The sequence below is a fragment of the Etheostoma cragini genome, chromosome 20, assembly GCF_013103735.1.
Source record: "Etheostoma cragini isolate CJK2018 chromosome 20, CSU_Ecrag_1.0, whole genome shotgun sequence".
NCBI lineage: Eukaryota > Metazoa > Chordata > Actinopteri > Perciformes > Percidae > Etheostoma > Etheostoma cragini.
The window spans coordinates 1,284,268-1,304,095 of NC_048426.1; the positions used below are offsets into that span (position 1 = coordinate 1,284,268).

The window sequence follows — 19,828 nt, forward strand, 5'->3', positions numbered from 1 at the left end:
AGCCAATCAGCTCTTGAAGAAGAGTTTACGCCTTTCGTGTGAAATGTGCAATATAAATAATAATAATAATTGTCTGTTATTATTGTACATTAATAATAATAACTTTAACCTTCAATCCATCAGTGTTTTTGTGCGTCATTTTAGGTTTGTTTGAGTGCTCGCAGACAATTCCCACAACACTAATGGAAAGATTAAGCGGTGAAAACATTCTTATTATAGCGTACATTTAGATGTTTTTAGGTGTCTAAAATGTGTTTATTTGGTCCCCCCATCCACAGCAGGACATAGCTAATACACAGAGTATGTAGAAGTACCTCATACAACCACACTTCAAAATATCCAATTAAATGTCCCTTTAAAAAATGAAAACCTATACTCAAGTGAAAAAAAAACCTTAAGAAGAGTTCCTTCAAAGCTGGCACTCTTTTGAAAAATCATGCCAGTGGTGTTTTTAATAAATAAATAAAAAAAATAAATAAAAATAATGCAAATAATGCAAAATAATAATGAAAAAAATTTGATTGATAATCCTATTTTAAAACTAACATCTGCAGGCCAAACATTCTGTAGTTTAATTGTTTAATGATTTCTTGTTACTTTAATTACTGTGTCATATAATCAGTGGCTTGTGTGTGTTTTCTCCCCGCTTGTCCTTTTACTTTAAATTACAGAAAACATTTTCTCAGCTGTCATTGTCAACAGGATCTTGTTTTTAACATCTTGTAATTAGTGTCTTCTTGCAGTAAGAAACACAGCAGGAAGCACAGAGACATAAAACCGGGTTAAAAAATCTGTCAAACCAATCTAGGTATTTTGGGGGTAAAAGTGCAAAAGCAGAAAATGGTGATCCTTATTCATTCAAAAGTTTCAGTCAGAACTTAACTTACCTTCAAGAAATCTAAACTTAATTGGAATAAAGACATGTGGCGGACTGAATTTGCATAAGCAGACTAATTTTCAAAAATCTGACATAAAGCACAAAAGAGAAAGAACAAAATATACATTTCCTTTTAAAGAAAGTAGCTGAAAGCAGAGCAGGAGGGTATGTAAACGATGAATAAGGCAGCCGGTGCTATGGCAGCGGGATGCTTCCATTGATCATATGGCGAGTGGGACTTTACTAATACCTATGCCACTGCAGCTAAAACACTTCCCATGACTTTAAGCTTTAGGCAAAGATGACAAGTGACAAGAAAAATCTCTTCACAGCACATTATCAGTGATTAACTGAAGGAATTAATTAACAAATGAAGAAAGAGGAATATTTTAGTTAGACGAGTCGGAGTCACACCTTCAGTCAGCAACAACGCAGCACAAATTCAGTAAATAAGAATAGAAGAAAACATACTTGAATGGATGAAATATGAACAAATGTAACAAACAAGTGGCTTAAAAAAATGCCCAAGTAATCCATCAAAGTTAAATTAATCCCAAGTAACATTTGCTCCCTCTGGGGGCGACAGTTACCATTTTGAGCGGAGCCAGGATCAGGATGACATAGCGGACCTCGCAGCAGTTTTCCCCCCAGTTTTGCGGCCTCTCCAGACGGGAGATGCACACATGACGCCGCTGGAGATGCTTCACGTTGCAGCTGGAATGGAGAGAAAGAAGGAGGTTTTAATAAATGTCGATGCTTCACCTCACCGCTAGGGGCCTTCATTTTCACAAATTAACCTCCCTTTCAGCAGCAACAGGTAGACAATATCACACACACACACACACACACACACACACACACACACACAAATTCCTATAGTTCTATCAGTTGGGATAAATGCATTTGAACTTTAATTTGAAAAAATAGCATTTTTAAAAGGATGACCAAAATACCTCATTCACATACTACTTCAGATTTCTTGTCAGTCAGTCTCACACCCCAAAATATTAAATTTGATGTTAACTAAAGAAGATCATTCTTAAATTTGAGAAGTTGTATTTTTTGGTATTTTGGCTTGATAAATAAATAACAAAACTGTGGGGTCATTATTTGGTGATCAAACGCCAACACGCATGCACAAACACATCACGGCTTACAGGATGCAGAGCCAGGACTGCTGGTACTGGATCCCGGTAGCGGTGGCTGTCACTCCCTGGATGGTCTCTGACAGTAGATGCACTGCAGGGGAAAGGTCAGAGGTCAACGCAAGTTAGCTGAAATGGACCACAAATCCAGTTGGACCCTCCTATGCTCTCATTTTCCCGCCACACAGTGTTGAACTCCTAGCACCAGCAATGCATGGCAGCCGGTTGCAACAATCCTGAAACGTGTAGTAAGGGCTGGGCGATAAGGAGAAAATAAGATATCATGATAGTCTTGACATAATACATCGATGACATTGTAGATAAATTATCATCCATCCATCCATATATACACATACATACATACATACATACATACATACATACACACACACACACATATATATATATATACATACATACATACATACATACATACATACAGTACACACACACACACACACACACACACACACACACACATTTTTACAGTGATGTTAAAACAAATTTTCAAATAATATTCCCTCCAAATGTTCCATAACAGATTTTCTGAGAGTTAGCATGTGCTTTTTATTATCAATTGCGACTAAGTAATTTTATATCACGATATCTTGATATGTGATTTAATCACAATGTAATTGCACTGAAAGACAATGTTTAAATTAATTGAAAGTTTAAATTAAAACCTGACTCAGATTTTTTTTAACCAGCCTAAGGGTGTCAGCCAAAATGTCTTAAAACGTTTAATAGAAGTCTAGAGCCTTGATCTGCTGTGCCAAGCCTCTCAATATGATGTCTACATCAGAAGTGTCGAACAAGCGCGCTTTTTGCTGTAGACTGGAATGCCAGTCTGGTCACTCTGCAAACACCACATCACGATAAACTAATAACAATGTCCATCCTTACCCCAGGAAACCTCCCCGCTTGTGTTCACGGATTAAAAAACTAAACATTTCATTATGCTGCCATGTTTACAAAGTGCAAATCATTAAATATGGGCAACTGGAGAAACCGCTGAAAAAGACTTGCTGCTTCCTAATAAGAGGAATCTCCCTTTCCAACTTCTCACGCTGAGAGTGAGGAATAATAGTGTTTTGGGGGTTTATTATTCAGCAGCCCCGACTAACCAGCCCCAGAATAACCAGCCCCTAACCCCTGGACAAGATTCAGCGTGCAATGTTCTCTTCCCCTCATCAGTACTGAGCAAACTACCGGGTGGAAATGTTTTGTATGGTGAGCAGCGGGGACAATCATTTCCATATCACTCGGATTTTCTCTGCCAGTGGTTTCTCCCTTTCTTTCTTTCCATCGGTTTTTGTCTCTCTCTCCATCACTCTCTCGCTGCCGTGCCGTCTCATCAATAAGGTATCCTCCATTCATGCCAGAATATGATGGGCGTCACCATGACAACAGTATCACAGTGCTCAAGGAGTGAGAGAGCCAGGGTGGGAGAATCAGAGAGAGAGAGGGGGGGGGGCAGGCCAGGGAGAGAGAAATAAGAGAGAGAGAGCATGTAGAAAGAGCGAAAGGATGAAAAGAAGCCTGTAGAGAAAGAGGAGGGGAAAAAGCTGGCATGGGGGGTGGGAGAGATTCAGAAAGGTGGGAAGAAAAGAAGTACCAGGGGGAGACGGAGAGAGAAAAATAAAGAAAAAAAAGAGGGACAGGAAGAGAGAACAATTAGGAGGAGACATGCAGAAAGGGAAACAGAGAGAGAGGGAAAATGCAAGCAGAAACAGGGGCAATGAAGGACCAAGGGAATGAAAAAGAAATCTTACAAAAAATAAAAAGTGATAAACAAGAAGGACAATGAGAGTGGGACTAGATGAAAAGATGAGTGAGAGGGAGGGAAGGGACAGGGAAGTAAAGGAGATGGACCGGGATTCAATTCAATTAATAGCAGTAAGCTTGACAGCCATGTAATAATCACAAACCATCCAATCTCTTATGGACGTCAGGGAGGGGAGATAGAAAGAGAGAGACATGCAAACAGAACAAAAGAAAGATTAAAAGATAAAGAGAGGGGGGAAAGAAGGAGAGCGATATTTCATGTGTTGGGGTCTTCCATACCAACTGACGAGGTGGCCAATGTCTGACCATCCAAGAGAAGCTAACGGCTCACTGCTAGCCTTCGTATTACAACCACTTCCATATTTCTTTGGAATTGTTTTTCTAATTGAAAGAGAGTGCTTCAGTGTTGGGAGTTGCTCAACAGAGCAATAATACAGAGCATGAATGCTGTCAGTGTTCAGAGACAAATGTCGACATTAATAAACGTGGGAAACTTCTACAGAATGACGAAATTGTACGAAATTGTAAACAGTCTAGAGATGTGATTCTATTTGCAATAAAGAATCTTAGCTTTAGTTGAGGCAGAGCAAGGGGACTAAAGTTGCACTTGCATTGGCTTAACAGTGTCAGTTTGGCTACCAACTGACTAACGTCCGGCCTGCCAGTTCTCACTGTAAAGAAGTGGTCAGACGAAGAGTTGTAGAGTTGTGTGAGCAAAGATGTACACATGGCTAGATGCATAGACTGTTTTCAACTTCTATAGATGAACCAGATGTTTTGGCCAATACTTTCAGTGTCACTCACTATACCCAAGAAGTGACCCTTTTCTCTGCTCCTTATAGTATTCTGGTGTGTTTATTAAAAGATCCCCTACAGACATGTTATGTTTCCACTCCTCCCTTAAAACATACCATCTATGAATATGTTAATATTCATCTCAACAGTTCCTACTGCACACAAGATCTCACCATCATTAGTGTATGCGCACTGGAGGTTTCAAGTATCCACATCCCTATTGTGTAACTTGCATATTGGATTTGCATTCAAAACTAGTTTATATGTAACTTAAGATTTGAGCTCAGAGACACCCTCCCCCCCAAGCAGAATGTGAAAACAGCCTTCTAGTGTCACAGTGAAGGACAAACATCCAATGGAAGCAACAAGAGCAACACATATTTGAGTGGATAAACAACACATTCTCACTCTAAACTCATCACACACGGACACTCGGTCAGGACCCCGTGGCGTCATTTTTTTAATGGATGGTAGTTTGACTTTAACGTGTAACGTTGTGGATTAAAAAAAAAACACTTGGTTAGTTTAGGAAAAGATTGTGGTTTTTCTACAGATTCAGACAGGCTTCTCAGAGGTTAATGACCGTGCTTTATTATGCCTCAATGGTATAAAAAATAGCTTATGTAATAAAATAAGCTATGTAACAACTGGTAACAAAATAATGGCTCTTGTCAAATAAATAAATATGAAATTATGTTTTAAATATGACCTATTCTGTGTCAACGTCAAAATTCAGCTTCAACTAAATATCTCTTTAAACCTTCTCAATGTAATAAGATTAGGTTTTTCTGTGTCCATGTGAGCTTTGAGATCTCCAGCACCTTCATTAGACCCTGAAACATACAGTAAGCTCTAGCTTTGCACACGGTGCATTCCGCCTCCCACTTGTCCCGACCGGGACGGTAAGTAGAACGTTTTTTTTGCAGTTCAACTGTGAAGCTGCCTTTAATTTGCATTTTGTGTATAATGCGGCTCCGCTGTCTGATCTGCTCCTTGTATGTGCTCCCTGTCTGATCTGCCCTTTGTATGTGCGCGTCGCAGAGGCCCCCCGCCCCCGGCCACCCCCGGCCAGGTGAATAAACCTGACTTGGGTGTTAAGAGTGTGTGAGAAAGGGTTGCTGATGCGATCAAGTGGAAGACTAATTAAGACATGCCCATTTGATGCTTGTCAGTTATGCGAAGGTTTCTGCATTGTTTCGTCAGCTTTTGGTATGCAAACACCGCAGTTTCCATACACAGAAAGGAAGACCAAAAAACATTCACAGATGCTCATACGCAGCATATCTAATGTGACAAACTTCAATAGAAAAGTGATGAAAAAATATGAGGACGGCTAGACTGGATGGCTGGATTGGCCCCTTTGATCTTTCTGGATTCTTGGGAAATTCTTAAACTGCATTATTCACACGACTGGGTTGGGGGAGTGGGGGGGCAGATAGCAATTTCTGTAATCCAGTCTGTCACAAATAAGAGAGAGACGACTCAATGAATACGCTACCAGTCAGAAAACAGTGGTTAATATTTCTATTGGCTGATGTGCCAGTCATACATCAGCAACAGAAACTCTACAGAGATATGTGCTCATACATTATGCTCAGAAGGTGACCTCAATAAAAACCTTCTGATCTTATGCATCCTTAAAGATTTACTGTGATCTCAACCATCGGTGGACCAACACACACACACACACACACACACACAAATGATTGGTTTCCTTCAAAGCGTGGATTGTGGAGGGCACATTGAAGGAGGTGATTAAAACACAGGAAGGATCCATACAGCAGTGGGGGATGAAACCCTTACTATAGGTATCCCTCATAGCCAATCGCCATGCAGCACACATACGTATGATGTCACATAGCGATGAGAGGGCCACTAGGACTGGGTCAATGGTTAAACCTCGTTATCTAGAAAGGTTGCAAATTCTAATCTACGTGCTTGCATAACAGCGAATAACATTAATGGTAAATAAAGCCTACATGGGTACAATAATCAGTCAAGTGCTGCATACATGAAAAGCTTAATTCCAATAATATAACCAGTTCAAAAATAAATAAATCTCCAGAACATGTAAAGGATTAACTACTATTGCCAGATAATTTTGTTACTTTAAACTCAAAGAAATCAAACAGAACCAGCAGCTTTTCTTCTTTGCGGTACTTTAGAGAAAGAACTTATGTTATCGGACAATGAGTCCGCGGAATGGAGAGGGTGTTGATTTGAGTGGCAGCTGGAGAGGCATCGATATCTGTGACATGGGAGGGATTGCTGGTTTCTGTAATCATTTGATGACTCAATAGATCGACCCAGTCCTGAGTGTGGAGTGGAACACAAACGGTGTACTGATGGTGATTGGTACAAAAGCAAACCACTGATTGCAGCCTCATGGCGGCTGACATTTTCATCAAATTAGCACAGCTTACCGTCATCAAAGAAAACGAAACTTTGAGATTTGTCTGCATGGGGAGAAGGAGGGAGAAAAACCAAGAGGAGAAACCAGAGTCAGTTCAATCACCTTTTTGATCAATGGGCGACCAGTACCTTTGATTTTATATTAACACACACACACACACACACACACACACACACACACACACACACACACACACACACACACACACACACACACACACACACACACACACACACACACACACACACACACACACACACACACACAGGTTAACAAGCACGTACATAAATATCTCTCCTGAACAGAAGCTTCATTTCCGGCGCTCCTTTACCTCATGCATATTAAATATCATTTTCCAGAGAAAATCCCTCAATGTCTTCTTTGTTGGCCGCAGAGAGATCTTATCTTGATTACCGTCTACTGGCTATTACCAAAAATTGGATTTTATCACTGATAGCAGTTGGTCAGCAAGTGCTGGGAAACACAACGACGTCAATGAAGACATCAAAGATGAGAAAAATGACATGTATGTCCACCGTTTTTGGTGCGGTAAAGAGCTTGAATTAATAGTTTCAATTTAGTATTCTGATCACGCAGAGCGTTACATACAGAGAGATTTTCACAGTGAAAGGCCATGCCGCCGGCCTGGAAAAGATATATTACAACACAGAAGGCAAAGTCGGTTGATTCAAAAATACACAGCACCCAAAACAATCAACATGTATGTGCAGTTTAGAAATACAGATAATAACACTGCTGCTTAAAGAGACGCTCATGTATTTTTTGATTCATTAAAAAGTTCATCAATCAAGGGCCCAAGGGTCACACATCTCACACACTGAAGAAATGGCTGTGTAAATTATTGCACTTACAGGTTTTCTTAAGACAGTTTTGAAAATATAAAGTATGAGCACCTTGTCTCAAAAAAGAAGTCACGTGATCACTTTTTTTCAGTTAGATTTGAGCTTATAAAAAGTATATATATATAACACAGGAGGATTATGCAAATGGAGGCAAAGTTGAGAGCAGGCAGGATTGATCAAAGGTGACAGCTATTTAGGGAGAAATTATGGTCCAGTCATCACAAATAGGGACCACAATCAGCAGCACATATAGCGCCGAGAACTGAAGCTGCTAACAGGATCTCAGAGGAAGAGAGGAAGATGCAATTATGAAATACATCATTACTCAAAATATTGAGAATTAGTCATTCTGTGGCAGCCACTCATCACTGTTGTTAGCACCGTCATCATCTTCAGCTTCTTATGATCATTTATTGGTTCAAATGCTTGGAGTATCTTGAAGGATAAAGTATTATTTTTAATTAATAGAGGAAGGTTTGTGGAAGTGGCTGAAGTCGTTTTACTATCTATGCATTGCATATTCAGCAATACTGTTTCGTTATCCCTCTGCACAATGTGTGTACTGTGCTCCATTGCCAAATCCCGAGACAAAAGTGAACCAAAAAAAAACAAAAAAAGAACAGCACAAGTTGGCTTCTCTGTTCAAGTTATAGCAGGACTAATTATCTTGGTGGGCTTTTCATCTTTTTCATCTTTTTCGTTTCTGTAATTCTCTGTTCTTTTGCCGGTTATAATCTCGCCCCGTTCTCTTTATCTCACAGCTGTACAGTATTACACTCCAAATGAGCTGGTCCGCTCGCCAGCCGTATAACCCAGCTGTGGCAGAGTGAATATGGCACAAATTAATACCTGAAGAGATATGTCACGTTGATAACATACTTACGTGCAATATGAATGTATTCCCCCGGGAAGAGCCTTTGTTCCTTCCACGGAGATCATTTTCTCCCCCACCCCGACCAACGACACGAGTGTTTCATGTGTGAATGTTCATGATTTGAATTCAGGGATCCGACATGTTACTCTGAAGTGAAGGGAATTCATCGCAAAACACGATGCGGAAGAGAAGGATTTCAAAATGAGGAGTGGTGCATAAATCCTTATTAAATAATGAACAATACCAAATTAAAATGTAAGGGGTCATAGGTAACCAAAATCCACAGGCTGATTGAAAAACCGGCCGACTCCTTCTGTAAATATGTACTGTATGTAGGTTACATAACTGGGTGTAGATATTACTTAACAGCTACAGCCCAGTTGTGCTGCTCATTTGCATGTTTCAAATTGTCGTCCTTATTTGTGGAATTGTTACATCATCCTCTGAGTGCAACTAATTATCAACTTATTCTCATCTACTTTTCTCCTGAATCTTCTGCTGCAGCTAACACATTTCCCCAGAGTGATGACTCAAGTTTCAACTGGTTTAAAACAGCACTTTTGGCTGCACATAGCAAAAGATAATCAAGACTTTATATTGTTTGGGAGAATCTTTAGCTTTAACTTTGATAAGGATGCACACATGGCTACTGACTGCTTTTACATCAGCAGAGTACATGTTAATATTTAAATCTTCAGTATGTACTGCTGGTGTTTTGTATAAAAGTGTTATATTTTGATACAGTATGGGCAGATATTGGTTTTGTCAACCAACTATAACTGTCACTCCACAGCTGCAGATTTTTATAATAAAGTATCACTGATCTACATGTTTTTACTTTATTTTTCTATGTTGCTTGCTCAAATTGATTTTCAAAAGATTTCGTGACAACCCAGACACGCGCTTGAAGCCTTTTCTTGTTAAGATGGCAGCCACAAAGAGACAAAAAAAAGTGTCTTCTTTTGCGCCTGAGTGGGGTATTCTGGGCGAGAAACAGTCAAGTAGCCACAGCCACCAAAGCTTGAGAGTCTCGGAGAGCAATTTGAAAAGCTAAGTGAGTGATCGATGACAGAAGTCAATTATCACCTCGCAGATCTCGTCAGAGGCGGCGGTGCAGGGTGAGCGTCACACACCACCTAGCTCTGACTAACAATCAACAACTGTGGACACCAGCCCAGCCAGACAAGAAAACACTGCAGACAGAGTATATGACAGGCAGTCCTTACACTACCATTACCTCGACATGCTCTTATAGTGGGAAGAAAACCCCTATCATGCTTTTTCCTGCTTCTTACCGGCACCTTTAAACCTTCTCTTTAATTTAAATCTATTTCTTTAATTCTTTGTGACATTAACTTTAAAGAATGCAAATAATTACTTTTGTGATACCGTGTTCCGTCCAGCTTGCAGCAGAGAGAGAGGCTTCAACAATGGCTTCATACTGTTATGTAGGGGAGCGGATTTCTCCTGCTCTAATGGACTGAGATTCACCTCACTGACTTAACCATTTGTAAACACCAAAAGTGACAACCTGTTCTAAATGGCACCATGCTGCTATGGTGAAAAGAATAAACCAAAACATCTCAAAAACCTTTTTCAATTAAATGAAAAATATTTAACTACAGTAGCATTAATGTTATGTTAGTTTTGATAGTCAGTTGTGTTGTTGTCAGTGGCCCTGGTCAATAAAAAAGAAATGATTAATAGGATAACAGCTTGACAGTTTTCCTGGGAAACGTTTGACGTCTGCACGTGTAAATGGTTGCCAACAAGATTCCGCACATGGAACTCTATTTGTGTCCACTTAAAAGAGCCACAAGGCAAATGGACAGCCTCGAATTCAAACAATCCAAACTCTCCTTTGGGTCTTAAAAGCTTCTTGAACCATTCTCAAGTCTTTGTGACAATTGTGCTCCTGAGCCTGAGGTGAAGCTATTCTTCAGCTAGTTGTTGACCTGTGCAGACGTCAGAGGTTTTTTAGGTCAGCTGTCAGATGTAATGGGGTCTTGGTGTGATTGTGGTACGATTTCTCTGTCATATTGTGTTTTGTGTGTCTGTGAATGTATTTCCACACACTTGCTGGTTTGAACATGCAAGCCAAACCACTCCATTGCTTACCGTTGACCTCCTGTGCTCCTGCATCTGTGAAAAGCATGCTCATCACCTCCTCGAAGTTGCAGCTGGGCTCAGATGCATTGCTGTCCTGGCCCACGTGGTGCAGCATTCTCTTCAGGACGTCATCCAGGGAGGCAGCGGTCTCATCCAGCAGGATAGTGGCCCGCGCCAGGAAGCCATCCAGGTCCCGGTGGGCCCGGATCTCCTCTTCAAAGTTCATTAGCTTCACATACTGTGGAAAAGATGGAATCCTTTTAAAGTCGGAAATAGGTTTTTTGGAGTGCCGATTATGCCAATCAGTGTAATTTTCAAACAATTGCATTGCGCAGTGTCAAAATGAATCTACCTTATTTTCTGCAGAATTGGACCATAATATCTTTGGTTTGCTCTATTAAGTCTCATATGTATTTGAAGGAGTCGTGTGATTGGCTGGATAGAGATGGCGGCATAAGGTGTAGCACCTGGCCCAAAATTGTCAAATATTTGTTTTATATGGTTCCATCTTTGATATTTTACCATTTTGTGCTTGTTAGAGTTACTTGAAGCAGAATGGCAAACAAGAATAAAGTCCAACACGGTGATACAAAAGCAATTGCAAAGGCATTTCTGGAGAAACAGAAAAGCTACCTCAAGCCACGTCTTTCTCAGATCCAGTCTCAGATTCAACAGACGACAATGACTACTATCCATAACCAGCTAGCATCTCTGACTTCAAGCCTAGGCTCTATGCGATCGAATGTGACAATAACTTAAAAAACTCTGTAGAAAGCAACGCAAGTATTCTTAACAGCCATGGCCACGCTTTTTCGAGAGCTGGAGGTGAAGCTTGCAGATATTGAGGACAGATACCGGAGATCCAACATCCGCATCATCGGGTTGAAAGAGGGACTAGAAGGTGCTAATGCTGCCCAGTATCTCTCATGTTCACTGCCTCAGTGGTTCCCGAATCTAGCAGATGTTGAGAGCCCACAGAATTTACAGTGATAGCCCAAAGAAGAACACCACTACTAATAGCACGTTGATTTTCAACGTCCTCCACTACACAACCAGGCAGGCGATCATACAGGCTGCGCGTTTTCCTGCTTTATCCGGTAACACTGAAGATACTCTATAGGTTAGCTGGGACACTGCTAGGCTAGAGGTTCCTTTCCAAGGTGTTTTGTGCATTGTGTTTCTTGTTTCTGTTGATGGAAAATGCGTTTATTCTGATGTTAATTTAGTGAGGAACCAGTTGCTGTTGCAACCATGTATTTATGGGCTAGTGTTCCATTTTTGCTGCCCCGTAGCCAATCTTGATCACAGACTGAATTTGAATGTTCCCTCCCTTCTCATCATTCTGGATTAATGTCTCGTCTGTTTAACGACGTGAAGTGCAGTAGCTTTATCCACATGTACTTTCACTTAGAACGCAGCTTAATTGATAATGGGTGATCTTTCAGTTTTCGTTTGGAATTGTGGTGGACTGAATGGTGCTCATAAATGAGCCAGCACTCTGGGCTTACTAAAAAGAGAAACGTTGACGTTGCATTTAATACAGGAGACTCATTTACTGCAGTTGGACCCCGGTCATTTTACAACTGCATCCTCATCAGCGAGCTCAAAAACAAAAGGCGTGGCCATTGGTGTCAAATGGAATCTCCTACTTAAAGCGTTGTCCTCTTGGTCAGATAATACAGGCAGGATTGTGATCTCCAACTAAATTTGGTGCCAGAAAATTGCCTTTGTGTCAGTTTACGAGCCTAATGTTTTTTATGGCAATTTCTACAATACGCTCACCAATTAAATGCTGGAGTTAACGGACTGTTCTTTTATTGTTGGTGCAGATTTCAATGCTGTGTGGGACCCAAATGTTGATTGGTAGAATGCGAAGGCCGCTATGGACCAGGATCAGGCCACTAATGCTCTGAAGTCATGAGCCAGCAGTTTGGGGCTTATAGATATTTGGCGTAATCCCACCTGTAGGGACTATTCCTTTATCTCAGGTAGACACAAATCCTTTTCCAGGATAGATTTTCTTTATGCATCCTCTCAATTATTTCATTCAATTGATAAAGCACTGTTACTTCCAATGGCATTGTCTGACCACAAAGGGGTTCTTTGCGCAACCACAACTGGCCAATTGTCTCAATATGCGGTTAGATGGCCCTTCTTCACTATACTTCTTTACTGAAAAATGAATCCTATATCACTCAGTTTATAGGAGAATTCCAGATATTGGCAGAAATTATTGTTGGCTCGGTAGAAGACCCCAGGATATCGTGGGATGTGAGAAATGGTTTTATTAGGAGCAATATCATACTTTTCTGCACTAATGCGTGCAAAGCTACGTCACAGAAGCTGCAAAACCTTGAAGCTGAGTTCACCAGACTAGACTCACTGTAACAAACTAATTTTACTGACCGGATAGCTTTAGAACAATCATTAGTCAAGAAAGAAATAAAAAACATTCTGAAACAGAAGTCGGAATTCCTCATCCATAAAGGAAGACAGCGCTATTACTGTCAGGGTGCTAGACCTAGTCGCCTTCTCGCTGTGAGATTAAGATCCAGTGACAATTTTGAAGACAATTTAGATTAGATTAGTTAGATAAATTTCACTGTGACAGCTCCGCCAGGCGGTTAAATCAGCTCGACTTGCCTCAGTTATCAGCGGAGGAACCAGCTAGCTTGGACAAATTCCTTTCTATTGGGAAATAAACCATCTCTGATAACATCCCCATTGTTGAGCGGTTTAAATATTTAGGCACTGAGGTCTTCCCCTGATTAAACCAGATCAATAAACATAAATATTCTGTTGCTCTGAACAGTGTTTTGAAGGATATGGAAAAATGGATTGGTCTCTCCATGACGATTCAAGCCCGTATCTCAGTGGTTAAAATTAATGTTTTACCCAGGATTTATTTTGTGAGCCCTATGCTACCGCTCTCCCCTCCTGCTGGCTATTAGTGTATTGGTGTATATAAAATCAGCAGTATCTAAATTCATCTTGAATGGCAAGCGGCTGTGACTCAAGATGTCTACTCTACAGAGGAGGAAAGCTTTCCAACTTGAAACACCATTTCTGGTCCTTCAAATTGAAGCCCCTCCTGACCTGTTTAAATCCAGATACATCGGTTTGCTGGCGTACCTTGGAAGATGCCATGACAGAGCCTTGGTCACTCCATGAAGTTCATTTTTACCAATGTTTCTAACAAACAGTGCCAACTACGCTTTGGCCCGATTATCTCACATCTTATCAAGACTTGGAGATTAGCTGAAACATACTGGCGTGTAGCTTGTAACTGGCACACTTTTTCCCCTATATTCAATAGTATAGCACTCCTGATTGGTGGAACAGCCCCACATTGGGAACAAAGGGGAGTTTGTTGTCTAAAAGACATTTTTAGCAAAAGTTGGCTTGTTATCATTCTCTGACTTGCAGAACGTATTCAATCTACCATATTCCACCTTTAAAATACCAGATTCCTCCATCTGAACATGTGATTGCCCAGGCCTGGGCATCAAGCTCGACTCGCATAATGTATGGTCTAACGTTCCAGAAGTATCTTGCAATCCAGACCATCAGCAGATTCACTAAAATCCGTCCCTCGACACCTGATTCATTTATTCAAAGATCTGGCAGGTTAATTCAGACCTAAATCAATATATATCAGAGAAGTGGGCGCAGAATCAGATGTCTGGAACAAGGCTACCAGAATCAACTGCAGCAGTTTAAGTGGAACTGATTCCTAACATCCACGGGTACCACATGGGTACAGAAAAGACATTTATTTCACCAAACCTTTAAACAAACAACTTAAAGATTAAGCCTATGTCACGAGGGTCAAATTGGCCTAAAGTTTCAACGTTTAAGTATCCACCCACAACACCCCTCTGAGCCAAACAGTGTCTTTTTTTACCCCACGTAAGCTTATCAAAACTGGACCCGCGATGTCTGAGAATCACCTAAGAGACAGACAAATGGGCAGAGAGAAGACCACAGCTCGATTGAGAGCCCAGACACTCACCAGTCTTTGATTTCATTGATCGTGTGATTGACAGAAATTTTGAAGATGAGATGACTCCCTGCTGTTCTTTTTAAAATGAAACATGCACAGAGCAGAGTCCATGTCTAGAACCCTTGGAGCTATTTGTGTATAGAGCTCTATAAATACATTTGGTTTGTTTGTACGATACATCTGTCAGGTTTTGGGTTCGGTTTTGCTTCAGATCAAGTACTTCAAAAGGTGTAAATTACAAAATAATTTGACAACATTTGGGGATTTATGGTCATAAGCATCTTGCAAAATGTGTGGCGTTCCGGTCCGTTCATACTGTATGCTGGGTAGAGCATTGGGAAAATCTTTTGTCTGATAAAGCAAGTGAAAAGCACACAGCTGAAGCAGAAACATTACCAGATCAAAATTAGATGAGATTAGTAAAACGTAGCAGGCAAGCTGTTTGCAGAAACAAGGCGCAGCAAACTGAAATCTCTGAAAGGCTTGTACTGATGACGTCTAACTCTTGACAGCCCTGTTCATCAGTTTAAACTAATGCCCGCTGGCTTTAAGCCCCTCGAACTGTGGAGTTAAATATATATCTCCAGTGCAGGAGACAGAAAACTGTTAATATTGCTCCTTATTTTAAAGGAAATGACTCTGCACAGTTGCTGGAATTAAACTAAAGGATTTGTATGATGTTTCTGAATGTGATCTACTTAGACAATACTAATATACTAGAGCAGGTATTTAGTATCACTGAACACAACACACCATTTACTAATTCCAGTCAGGCTTTCATGATCCCTGGTATTGTTCAGCAAGCAGTCTTTACATGTTCTACTGGAACACATATTGTACTTGGTTAGCGCTGCTAACTAACGTTGATTTTTATTATTAATTCATCTGCCACTTGTCTCAATTCATTGATTATTTTTCGTGTCAGAAACTAGTCAGAAATGCCCATCACAATTTAACAGAGAAAACCAAAAAACAGAGTCCAAGGTGGCAGCTTCATATGCCTTGATTTGTCCGACCAACAGCCCAAAACTTATATATATTTAAGACATATTTATGGGCAGCGAGAAGCATCACCTTAGTTGTGAGTTGTAAGTTTTTTATTCCAATTTCAATTTTGATCCACACATTAGACATTCCACTAAAATTGTCTTTTACCATTTCAGGAATATTCCCACAGAAAAACTTTCTCTTCCGGGGGCAGTCTCTGAAAAGAAATCTGCATGCCTTCATCACCAGGAGGCTTGATTACTGTAATTTACTCTTGTCTGGTGGACCTTGGATTGCTCTGAAATTCAGACATTACACCCAAAGGCCTGTCACTAAGAGCAGACTTTAAAATACTGCTATTGGTTTTTCAATCACTCAACTTACTGATTTAAAGTATTGCTTGAGTGTCTGATATGTTAATACGGTACTCTACTTCATTCCTCTGACACTATTTGGTCTCGATGCCAGGTCTTAGTCTCCTCCTGGGGCAGCCAGCAAGAAGAACTGAGTGACTATGAGTGAAAAATGATGTATTGTCTTTAAAGCATAAATCACATTGACTTAAGTGATAAATATACTTAGGCTATAGCAGTTTAGTTTGTTTTACTGTTTTGGGGATTAATTTGACTTTTATTTTACATTATTGTCTTATGGACTTGTAATATCTGGTATCAGCAACAATTATGACACCTATCAGGATACCTGTCTGTAATTAATAAGCTAAACGTCATTATAAATGACCAAAATACACCATGAGTACAAGGGGTACCTGAAAGCACCATAACTTTTGAAGGAGCACGGTTTGGAAGGTGCATAACTCACAGGGGAAGGTAAAATGTTGCTTCAGGGAAGCAGGAGGATTTAACAATTGTGTTGTTTCTCTGTCATGTCCGTCTCTGGCAGTGGTCATGGTGTCAGAAAAAGTGCAGCCGCAGGCTACCGCTAAGCTACCGCTACCCTGTGTCTTTAGCTGCATGTTACCTGCTACGCTGTGAGTGTTTTTTTTCCTTTTTCAGATGTGCAATAGGAAGCTCGGTTGGAGTGTGAACACAATATTAAACACAAGATAAACATAGCATTGAACTGAATAGATCCACCCCATTGTCACGACACCTGATCGAGCTATTTGGTTCAGTATCGGCCCAATATCAGATATCAGTATTGGGTCAGTGTATCCCTAATTTCAGCGTGATTTAGGTTTATTTTAATTGATCAGATTTGTTAAGACTGGTCCTCTGCTTTACAGCAATCTGGATGCAGCAACAGTTGTAAGTGTATCATCACTGTGACATTGCCTGTGCTAAAACAAGAATCAGCTCCTAACACGGAACCATATAAGGGAGAAAACAGTCAAGATGCATGAAAAGATAAACATCAGCAGATAGCAGTTTCACACAAGATATTCATTATGACAGCAGAGCTACTCAGTTGTCAAGCATATCTTACATAAATTGGATTGGTTTTGCCAACCTCAGTGTGCTTCCACTGTGAATTATGGAGCTGTGGGCTATTACAGTGGGTGCAGTAGGACAACATGTAGTAGACTGGGACTCGATACCGGATAATACTCGTTACTCGGCCAAATAAATCTTGATTAGAACATCTCAAGCTGTAATTAAGCCTAGCTAGGTAGTGACTACGCAGGAGAACTGCGTCATTTACAAATAGATTGTTTCTTTCATTCACTGCTCCCATTTCATCAATTTTACTACCATCATAGATAATACAAAAAACAAATTAGGAAGGCAGCACACATTTGGTTTTCTAGGGGTTAAATTTCTTCTCTGATCTACTTTGGCAAGGGAATAAGTCATTATCCCCTCAAACAGCTTAACATGGGGCTGATTCTGATCAATTTCAAGGATCTATCAGGACACCAAATGGAGTGATTACTGCGCTATGAGGTTCTTTCTCTAATAAATGTGCATTATGGGCTAAAATGACATAAATGCCAATGTTTTTTTAGCGCTTGTGATTATTATTGATTTAAATCCCTGATGCCAAATTTCTGAATCCAGTTCCTGAACTGTATTGATAGATGGCTACACTTATGAGCATGGGCTACCAGCTGAGTTCCTTGACAGCCAAAAATCTCTTTTGAGTAACATTGCATTGATATTTAAACGGGTAGCTCAAATCAAGCAATCTAATGGGTTTACAGCTGTTATGTAATAATCACATATCATCACATCTAACTGCTTTGCACAGTAAGTTGTAATTTCCCTTTGCATGATTAATAAAGTATACATTATTATTATTATTATTATTACTACTACTATTATTATTATTAAGTGTTACTCTGCATCTGAGGGGGAAAACATTCCTAACAAGCTGAAAGCTGGTGCCACAGAGGGATGCCGTTCGTGTGTGCGTGTTGTCAGGTAGCCCTTTCTGATGGCGAAATGAGGCTGTTATCTCCAGTACGTTGTTGTCAAAAACACAAGACTCTTTATTGAAATAAACAGTAATTTTACACAGGAGTTGCTGGTCTAACGGTCCATAGCAACCGCCTCGGTTTATGCCGGCAGGCAGCCCATGACGCCTTTTTTTCTGCATCCAATTAATCTAATTTTTAATACAGAATGTACTGTAATTGGAATTTTACTATAACTTTTACATTGCCATAAATGACTGTTTTATAAAATCCCTAGCTAACTTTAGTCATCCTTACGCTTTGCATCTAGCAGTACTATTACTCCTTAAAAATGTAATCAATGTTCATGCTTACCTTTCTTGACGTGTTCAGTAACACGCAACCCGAGTCGTCAGCGTCTAAGAAGGAACAAAACAAAGGGTCAAATTACACATTCAAAGTGTGCCATAGTAAAACAACATCACATACTGTATGTACATATGCAATTAATATATTCTACAATGACGAAAAAAATGCAAAAAATGACTTTGGTAGAAGTTAGTCACCTTTTAGAATATTACTTGAGTAAAAGTCTTAAAGTTTCGGCAATTTACTGGACTCAAGTATCAAAAGTAATTTTCTGATATTAAATGTACTTAATTATTAGAGGTAATAGTAAAAAATAACTTTGATTGTGAACTTCATTGTGGCTCCCAAGTGAAAGGACAGAACACAGCATATTTTGAGAGCTGACATCAGCAAAGAGAAAAACAGAAACACAATTTTCATCTCCACTCCAACACATGAATCATTTCTTGTAAATACCGCCATAGGGGTTTAACGTCATCTTTATCACCCCCCCCCCATTCGCCAAACCTGCTTTTTTGCAGTCTAACAAATTTCTTCAAATTTTATTTTCTAGTAACAAAGACACTTATGAGAAATGTAGTGGAATAGAAGTATACATTGTATTTAGGAAATAAGGTGGAGTAGAAGAAAAAGTCTCTAGAAATATAAATAATCAAATAAAGTACAAATATGTAAAAAGCCTACTTAAGTACTTTAAGGCAAGGCAGCTTTATTTGTATAGCACATTTCAGCAACCGCGCAATTCAAAGTGCTTTATATAAAAAGAGTTAAAATATAAAAACAGATAAAATACAAGAAGAAATAGTTAAAAAATAAAAACAGATAAAACAGGTACAGACTAATGTGGCGGCCATGGGAAGATGTCTTTATGAAGTGGCTGTGAGTTTGTACCCCAGCTGACCTAAAACAGCCATGTGCTCCTTTCATCTTAAACTAAGAAGAATATCCTTCTTTCTGCTTTGTTGAGAAGACATCAGTGTTGTCCAGAGTAAACTGTGGGACAGAAGCTTAACCTCCTCACAAGCAATCACTCAGAGCAAACCACAACACTTTGTCCCTGACTCAAGAATCAAAGTTACAGTGCAGTGTAAGAAATTAAAAATTAAAGAAACCATTTAAAGAAAGGCAACATAAAAAAGAAAGGTCTTCAGCCTTGATTTAAAAGAACTGAGTAGCAGCGGATCTGCAGGTTTCTGGTAGTTTGCTCCAGATATGAAGAGCATAGAAACAGAATGCTGCTTCCCCCCGTTTGGTT

The 19,828-nt window shown here is 39.9% G+C and overlaps 1 protein-coding gene and 1 long non-coding RNA gene across 6 annotated transcripts in view; one reads left to right on the forward strand and one right to left on the reverse strand.

The window, feature by feature from the left end:
• The window catches only part of slc4a11 (solute carrier family 4 member 11), a 113,629-nt gene that overhangs the window by 32,273 nt on the left and 61,528 nt on the right, over window positions 1-19,828 (reverse strand). For 4 of the 5 annotated variants that reach the window (XM_034859295.1, XM_034859299.1, XM_034859298.1 and 1 more), the window contains exons 4-8: window positions 18,580-18,623; window positions 10,871-11,099; window positions 7,026-7,058; window positions 2,035-2,116; window positions 1,468-1,591 (exon numbers count right to left, since the gene is read on the reverse strand). In XM_034859295.1, coding sequence (XP_034715186.1) covers window positions 1,468-1,591; window positions 2,035-2,116; window positions 7,026-7,058; window positions 10,871-11,099; window positions 18,580-18,623 — 512 coding nt within the window. The remainder of the gene's footprint in view (window positions 1-1,467; window positions 1,592-2,034; window positions 2,117-7,025; window positions 7,059-10,870; window positions 11,100-18,579; window positions 18,624-19,828) is intronic. The other variant, XM_034859297.1, reaches the window with a different exon arrangement.
• Window positions 19,705-19,828, forward strand: part of LOC117936374 — a 21,640-nt gene continuing 21,516 nt past the window's right edge. Inside the window, exon 1 of the long non-coding RNA XR_004654933.1 lies at window positions 19,705-19,716. This is a non-coding gene — a long non-coding RNA (uncharacterized LOC117936374). The remainder of the gene's footprint in view (window positions 19,717-19,828) is intronic.